Raw genomic sequence first — 9,323 nt, forward strand, 5'->3', positions numbered from 1 at the left:
AAAGATGAGCTGTATCAGATTTATACTCCTTATTTATTGGCATTACATCTATTTCCTTCTGAACCTGCTGAATTATTTTATTTTGTTTTATACTAGTGAATGAAAACAGATTACTAAGCTGTCTTTTGGTTTTTAGGCTAATTTTGAAATCACTGGTGATACTGTTAATGGTAAACATCACAGAGGGCCAACACGATCACGTCTATCAAATACAAATCTTTTAACATCCTATCAAATTTATTTTACTGGGGAAACCTCTGAACTACCATTAGGTTAGTATCTTAATCTTTCTTTTTATCTTCACTTTGTCTCCCTTTGTCTAATAGTATTGGCATAATAAAAACTATGAAAAGAATTTAAATACACAAAAATTAATATATACTCAAATATACAAGGTATCCCAGAAGTCGTGCACCATTCTGGTTTTCATTTAAAATAATTAAAGCATTTTGTTTTATTATATTATATTTTTTTCAGCATGTTTTATTGTAGAGGGTGCTCAATTTGAGCATTTGTTATGATTAATTTCAATAACGTGTTTTTGAAATCACTAAAGGTATATTCTTTTAAAAAACCAGGGTGGTGCGCGACTTCTGGGACACGCTGTATATTAACTCAGAATAGAACTTTTGAGATGTAGGTTCTTTAACTCTTTAGCAATCAGATTCTTCTGACAAATGTAAAGCTTATTTATTCATATTGTTTTGAATTAATCATGAATTATCTCATAGCTTTCAGATTTCAGTGATGTGATTGCTTATTTTCATATGTATGTATATATATATATATATATATATATAATATAAAATTCTATTACAAAAAAGTTGACACACCCAGTTAAGATTTTAATTATTGAACTTTGTACCTTTGGTTTTAACATTGTCAAAGCAAGAAATTAAATACAATAAAACCAAATAACTAAACTACTAACATAAACATACACATTCGCTTACAAAGCTCTCCATACATGAATAAATTCTAAACAATAACATAACATAATCAATAAAAATTCCTCCAAAACACCTCGTAAAACTTGATTACTACCCCACTCAAACCCACACACCTGAGGAAAACTCAAACCCAACAGATCGGTAGGTGAATAGGTGACTGGCAGGTTTCCTGAAGTTAGTATTACAAACCATAAGATCATTTGCATCGCAGAACTCCAGCAGCCTGGTTCCCTCTTCATTGCAGGAACCCAAATCATAGCCTCCTTGTACCCCATGGAAGTCCCCTGCATATTGTCCCACATGCCCATTGAAGTTGCCAGCCACAAAGAGAAAGTCCCTGTTATTTGTCAATGAGGTAGTCTGCAAAAGGGTGTCATAAAATCAGTCTTTCTGTCCATCATACAGCCCTGGCTGAGGGGCTTAAGCCGAGATAATTGTTGCTAACCCATGATGTAGCACTATCACAGACTCTGATTACCTCGATTACCTTATCGACCCATTTCTCCACAAGAAGTATACCCACGCTCCCGACCCCATCAGTGTCCCCTGCTCAGAAAATCTTATACCTATGTTCTTTGCCTGTGAGGGACCTAGCAGAACCTCCTCTCCACCTTACTTTTTGGATGCTGCACAAATCTACACATCTCCGTTCAAGCATCTCAACAATCTCACCAGACCCACCTTTCAGTGTGCCAACTCTGAGTGCGAGGGAGGTGTGAGCCTGTGAGACTCTGGGATGCGGGACAGCAGCATCATGTAGCAGAAAAGAAAGCTTGTATTTGGCAGAACTCATAAACATACAATAGCCCTCAACCTTCATACACTACATCATAATTTTATGCACTACATAATCACTACATTACATAGGAGATAAAACCTAAGTAGAAATGGAGGAATATTAAGCCTTTGGAGGTGTTCATGGCAGAGACATCTGATAGAGGTCAGACTTCCGGGACAGGTGGTGGAGGTGGGAGTGGTGGGTACATCACGAAACAGCAAAAACTCAGGCTGCCAGAGGGAGAAAATATTAATGATAATAATGATAGAATTGGGCATTTGAATTCTTAACTAGAGCTATAACCAACAGTTTTTGGTTAGCCAAACTTTGACAAAATTAGATGAATTAATGAATAAGTGACAATAATAAATGAGTGTGAAAGACATAGAGAAAGAGAGAAAGTTGGGTTGAGCAAAGGGATCTTTTTTGTCTTTAAACGTATGGCATGGAAGGCAAAACTGTGTTTACATAGACAGGTAATGAAATAGGTAATGAAATGAAATAATAAAGTAATTATAATGTGAGGTATACTTGCCATCTCAATATGACTAACCACTAAGGGTGGGTGTTACTGATGCTTGTAGCCCCAGGCGAACATCGTCTCCAGCTGGCTTTAGGCACACTTTCTGTGCCCTTATAGTATTTGCAAAGGGAGGTCACCCTTCCCTCGTCAACCTAAGTGATACGCACGGACTGTAGTTTCTATGTTTTGACCTGTCATCAGCGTACGACAATCACCGGTTTTTGATGAAGGAAGGTCCCAATGCAAATTCTTATATCGTTTTTCCAGTAACTTTTCGTCACTGATTTCGAAAAACTGTCTGCAAGCAATAATAAATCTCTGAACGAGGTATAAACAGTAACTGTGCCTAAAGTCAGCTGGGGACGATGTTCTCTTAGGGCTACAAGCTACAGTAACACCCACCCTTAGTAGTTAGCCATATTGAGATGGCAAGTATACCTCACATTGTTGTGCAGTTACTGTTTATACCTCGTTCAGAGATTTAAAGTAATTATAATTGTGCTGAAAAGAGGTTTTAGATGTATGCTAGGTTGGGAAAACAAAGTTGCTTATCTGAACATCTTCTGGTTTCTACTCTGTGTGGTGGGGTATTAAAATATGAGGTAGGGGAATGCGAATGAGCTAGTTTATATAGGGATGGGTGGGGTGGGGTGAGCAGAGGTAAAGTGTAAGGAGAAGCAAGTGGTTAACAAAACAGAATGGAATAGAGACCAGAGTTAGGCTGGTTGAAGACAGAACATGAGGAGACAGAATTTGGGGATTTAGGGTAACATAATTGAATGAATGGATTTAACATTGCCGCAGCTGGAGTGAAAAAATAGTAATTCTGATAATGAGATAGAACTGGGTACTGCGAAACAACAAAAACTCAGCCTGCCGGTGTGAGAAAACATCTATATATATAAAACTCAACTTGTGTGTCTATCTGTGTGTTTAACTTCCTGGCACATCTCCTCCTAGCCATCAAATCGTAGAACCACCAAAAATGGGTCACTTAAAGTTTAGGCGAATGAAAATTGAACTGCGCTATTTCTGTTTCGAAATTCATCTTGCAAGTGCAAAAATCGATAATGTGTTTGTTTAGGCCTTATAGATTATAGATTAAAGTTTGAGCATTGAAGGAGGTAACTCTAGAAAGACTATCAATGTTAGGGAGTAGCCTCCCTTGGAAGAAATAATGGCTGAGTGATAGAATGACATAAGATAGCGAGGGGAATGAGAGTGGTGTGAGGGGATAGGGGAAAGTAAGATATAAAAATGTTTAGTGAAAGGGAAACAGGCAATGAGAAACCATGGAGAGTATGAGAAATACTGATCTAAAAGAATAATTCAACAATGCAATTATTTGATCAACAAAAATTTATGAAACGCTTCTATGTACTTCCTATTGAGGAAATGGAACACATAAGCGCAAAAATAGAGGGCATTAAATGCTTGATTTTAAAACCAAAATAATTGAATTTTGATTGGACTTCATCCAAGTTTAGCTTAATTCGCACGTGCATAGAGCGCACGAGCCGGGCAATACTGCTAGTTAATGATAATAATGAGATAGAATTGGGCATTTGAATTCTTAACTAGAGCTATAACCAACAGTTTTTGGCCAGTCAAACTTTGACGAAATTAGTTAAATGAATGAATAAATGACAATAATAAATGAGCATGAAAGAGAGAGAGAGTTGGGTTGATTGAAGGGATTTTAAGTTTTTTTTTCTAAACATACAGCATGGAACGCGAAACTGTGTTTACGTAGATAATGATAATAATGAGATAATGAAATGAAATAATAAAGTAATTATAATTGTGCTAAAAAGAGGTTTTAGATGTGTGCTAGGTTGGAAAACAAGGTTGCTTACCTGAATGTTTTCTGGTTTTTACTCCATGTGGCGGAGTATTAAAATATGAGGTAGGAGAACCTGAATGAGCTAGTTTATATAGGGTGGGGTAGGGGTAGCAGAGGTAAAGTGTTGGGAGAAGCAAGTGGTTAAGGAAACAGAGAGAGAGAGAGACCAGAGTTAGGCTGGTCCAAGAAAGAACACGAGGAGATGGACTTTTGGGATTTAGGGTAACATAACTGAATGAATGGGTTTAGCACTGCTGCTGCTGGATTGAAAGAATAATGATTTTGATAATGAGAGAGAATTGGGCACTGTGAAGCAGCAAAAACCTTAGGCTGCCGGTGTGAGAGAATATTAATGATAATAATGAGATAGAATTGGGCATTTGAATTCTTAGCTAGAGCTATAACCAGCACTTAGGCACTTTACAATAAAGAAAATTTCTAATTTCATTTATACATTTCAATTTCAGAGGTCTTAGAAAATTTGGTAAAAACTCTTGGTGGAAAATTGGTGACTAATTCTAACTGTTTTGATCTGAAGTCTAAAAAAACTTGTTTAATTATATCATCTGGTAATCAGGAGTCTCATAAGTTAGCAAAAAGTAAGTCTGATTTAACTTTCATATTTCTTTCTCCGTTTTCAAAACAATAGATTGCCTCTTATGCTCAATGTTTTTAATTGTGTTTTTTCTTCTGTCCTAGCTATAAACGAACACACATGTCTGTACATGTATACATATGTGTATGTGTGTCTGTCTGTTTGTATGTATGTGTATATTGCTTAGGCATTGTGAGACAACCTGGTGTAGAACTCGATATTCATTTGCTGCAGAACAAAGTGTTAGTTGAATACAGGATAAGAACATGAAATGACAAAGAAATAAATGATTGTCTTAAGAACTTCATCAGCTTTACTGCTGTTTCTGCTATAAGATACAGTGGACTCAGTTGAGTACCTGAAATAAATTACACTTCATAATTGAGGCTCTAATGAAGCTACAAGGTGTTACTCAGGCACTCAAAAGAGGGATGCAGAAGAAAATGGAGGGAAGGGAGCAGCAGGATAATAATGATATGGTTGACAGGGTGGGGATCAGAAAGAGATTTGACATGTAGTTAGGTAGGCTGCAGGAGTGTGGGGTTACAGAGGTAGCAGGATTGGTGCTGCAGAGAGATAAGTTGGTGATCTGATGGTGGTGGTGGTGGATGGCAAATGTAATAATATGGGTGGAGAGAACAATGAAGAATGGATAACAAGTGAAATGGCTCCATGTATCAAGAAAAAAATAAAATGATATCAAAGGAGAGCTGCAGTGAGGAAAAAGATGGATGGATTGGGTGACTTGAAGTGGAGATTGGGTGAAATACCATTTACACATATATATATATATATATAAATGAAAGGGGCAGGCAACAGGTTGCTTGGCCGCATACCGAAAAAATTAGAAATAGCAGTCATAGACTGTTTATTTCTATTTTCTACAAATGGGACTCCACATACGACATATCCCTGTAATTCACGTATGCAAATTAGATGGAATAAATAACGAAAACAAAGTCTAACGGTCATTTGCGAACATGTTTCTAGATTAGAAATATAATTTCATATCTTTCATCAGCGCAACTCTCCATTAAAATAGATTTATCAAATGCTACGTACCTCGACCTTCTGACCAGGCGACATATATATACACACATACATACATACATATAATGCTTCCAGAATTCAGTTCTGATAAGGTGGACAGTGTCTTTTTGAGAGTCACATATCACCAGCCATCCTAGTCTTTTGTCATTTCTTCCATGAGGCTCAAGGTTCTGAGGTCAACCATAGCCACTTTGTCGCATGTTCTTCTGGGTCTCCTTTCACAAGTTCTGATCGCGTTAACTCATTGCCATACTCACTCACCCACTCTCTCTCCTCATACACACTATTTTTTATTGAAACTGTAACTAAAAGTTTGTTTTGTGACTTGAGTTTCACATTACTACAACTTGAGGTGCAAGACAAACTGTTTTTAAAAAAAAAATCATATCCTTTTCAACATGTATTGAGCACTCCTCTCATATTCATTCAACCTAAATACACACACACATGTTCATATATATGTATGTATGTGCATGTATATTTTTTGTATAATCTGTTTTTTGGTATCATAATAATACAACTGAAATGTGTATACAATGTATCAAATTAACATATTTCTCTAACTCTACTTCCACTTTATATTAAATGGTTTGTGGTTTTAAGTGGGGAAATATTTTTAATAAACACATTCAACAACTTATCTTCCACCGAAGAGCCATTACAATAACTAAAGCTTGGAGTCACTTCTAATTTCTTTCTAGTCAAATAAACTGTTGTGTGATGCATTTTGCTCCTAGATATGAGCAGGTCTCAACGGTTGTTGAAATTGCCTAAATGAGTCAAGACTATAATATTAAACAGCTATTAAGTTATGTTGCATGAGTTGTATAGTGGTAAGCAGCTGGCAAGGTGACCGTAAGACATAGGGCTGAGGTCATTTCCCAGGACTTGATGTAATTTCAGTGCTGAGTTCTACTGGAGCCAATTTTAATACAATCAGCTTTAGCCTTGAAATACCTCAAGCAACAATCAAACTGTTTTGACTGACTTAGTTTACTTGGAATATTCTCTTTACTCCTGGGCAATCATATCAGATAATTGCTTATAATATAATAGGATATACTCTTTACTCTTTTACTTGTTTCAGTCATTTGACTGCGGCCATGGTGGAGCACCACCTTTAATCGAGCAACTCAACCCCGGGACTTATTCTTTTGTAAGCCTAGTACTTATTCTATCGGTCTCTTTTGCCGAACCGCTAAGTAACAGGGACATAAACACACCAGCATCAGTTGTCAAGCAATGCTAGGGGGACAAACACAGACACACAAACACACACACGCATATATATATATATATATTATATATATATATATATATATATACACACACACACACATACATATATATATATATATATATATATATATACACACATACATATATACGACGAGCTTCTTTCAGTTTCTGTCTACCAAATCCACTCACAAGGCTTTGGTCAGCCCAAGGCTATAGTAGAAGACACTTGCCCAAGGTGCCACACAGTGGGACTGAACCCGGAACCATGTGGTTGGTAAACAAGCTACTTACCACACATCCACTCCTTATAATGTAATATAATATAAAATGACTGGAATCAACACATTTAGGAGAAGATTGAAGCTATAATTGCAAGATAAACGTATTTATCTCTGCACTGCTTATCGCCACATAATTTAGAGAGGACAATAACAAACTTAAATAGAACAATGTCTGTTCACTTTTGACGCTACCACCACTGTTACTGCCGCCACAGTCACTACCATCATCGCAGTTGCCACTGCCAGCTGTAGCAGTAACAGTAGGCAGGAAGATGGTACTAAACTAAATAGTCTGCAGTATATGAGTTTATTTTGTTTGATGTTCTGAGATCAAATCTCAAAACATTTCATTTTTATTATTTTAATAAAACATGAAGTCACAAAATGTTGGGTTCAATTTAATTATAACCCTAACTCCTCTTTAAAAAAACCAAAAAAACACCCAAGAAATCATTATTATAGTTCTTGTTCTGACTGATGACAGTACCACCTGATTGGCACCCTTGCCAGTGGGACGTAAAAAGCACTATTCGAGTGTGGTTGATGCCAATGCCGCCTGACTATTCCCATGTTGCCCCCCCCCCCCATTAAATACCAATTAAATCTATTTGATCAATTTCCATGGAAACCATATAATAAGTTGATATTTTAGATAAGTAATAAGTATATAAATATTAATCTATTTTCCTTGCAATTTCCTTTTCCTCCCTCTATTGTGGTAAAAATTTGGTGTATACTCATAATATTCAAAGAAGTGGTATCCTTTTGTTAAAATTTTCATTCTTAATCTTCTTGGTTACCCTGCCAGTGCTGGTTGCCACATTAAAAGCATCAAGTTCACACTGTAACGTGGTTGGTGTTTGGAAGGGCATCCAGCTGTAAAAATCATACCAAAACTAACCTTCGCTGTGATTGGTGTTAGGAAGGGCATCCAGCCATAAATTCCCTGCCAAAACAGACACAGTAGCCTAGGGTAGCTTTTCTGCCTTGCCGGCTCCTGTCAACTGTCCTACCCTTGCTTGCATGGAAGAGGGACATTATACAATGATATATATATATATAAATCTGAGACCAGTATACATATATGTATACTGGGTACTAGGTCTGTGGGTACTAGGTCTGTGGGTAGACCGATCTTACGTTACAAGGATATTTGCAAAAGGGATATGAAGGCCTGCAACATCAACATTAGCGGTTGGGAGGCAGTCGCCGGCAACCGTGGAGAATGGCGACGTACAGTAAAAGAGGGTATACAGAGGAGTGACAGAAAGAGAGAGGAGAAATGGAAAGAAAGGAAGAGACCATGACACTACAACCAGCCAGGAACAGTCTTCGCTACATTTGCAGTACCTGCCAGAGGGAGTGTTTGTCCAGGATAGGACTACACAGCCACAGCAAGAAATGTAACAGGAAATAAAATATAACAGCCGGACTAGACCTAGAAAAAAAAAAAAAAAATGCGCAACTCCATTGTCTCCCGAGACAGAAAGGATGCCAATACAATACATATATGTAAATCTGAGATGGGTACACACACACACACACACACATGCAAATGTAAACCTGAAACATGTATACATCTAGATATATTCATAGACATATACTGTAGCATTGTAATTTATTACAATACATAGTGTGAAGTCCCTATAAAAGAATGATCCTGATATATTTTAGGTTTTAGTGTAAACTATTGATTCATTTCTTTTCAAAAATTCGTTTTTAACATTTCCCAAACTTGTTTATTGTTTGGCATATAGCACAAAAACAAGTTTTCAACTTTTAATTTTTTATTTTCAGATGTTCATAAAAAGAAAGGTGTGTTACTGTTATCCCGCGAGTGGCTTTTAGACTCTTTGGCAATGTATGAAATACAGTCTTTGGATGGTTACATTTTATTATGATATTGGATTTAAGGGTATTTATTTAATTTTTTCTTACTGACAAAACCATTAAGATTACCTTTATTAGTCAGTAAAAGAAAAATTCTTCAAAAGCTTTGTGAAAAATTCATATGTCATATATACTGGTTGTAATATGGTTCCTGCTATTGATGGACTTCCGTTA

The 9,323-nt window shown here is 36.6% G+C and overlaps 1 protein-coding gene across 7 annotated transcripts in view; it reads left to right on the forward strand.

Moving 5' to 3' along the window:
• The window catches only part of LOC115216805 (breast cancer type 1 susceptibility protein homolog), a 69,067-nt gene extending 59,808 nt beyond the window's left edge, over positions 1–9,259 (forward strand). For all 7 annotated transcript variants that reach the window (XM_036506411.1, XM_036506409.1, XM_036506410.1 and 4 more), the window contains 3 exons: positions 137–272; positions 4,562–4,693; positions 9,057–9,259. In XM_036506411.1, the coding sequence (XP_036362304.1) occupies positions 137–272; positions 4,562–4,693; positions 9,057–9,160 (372 nt within the window). In that variant the 3' untranslated portion in view covers positions 9,161–9,259. The remainder of the gene's footprint in view (positions 1–136; positions 273–4,561; positions 4,694–9,056) is intronic.
• Positions 9,260–9,323: the final 64 nt, after the last annotated feature.

Source organism: Octopus sinensis, linkage group LG10 (genome assembly GCF_006345805.1).
Source record: "Octopus sinensis linkage group LG10, ASM634580v1, whole genome shotgun sequence".
Classification (NCBI taxonomy): domain Eukaryota; kingdom Metazoa; phylum Mollusca; class Cephalopoda; order Octopoda; family Octopodidae; genus Octopus; species Octopus sinensis.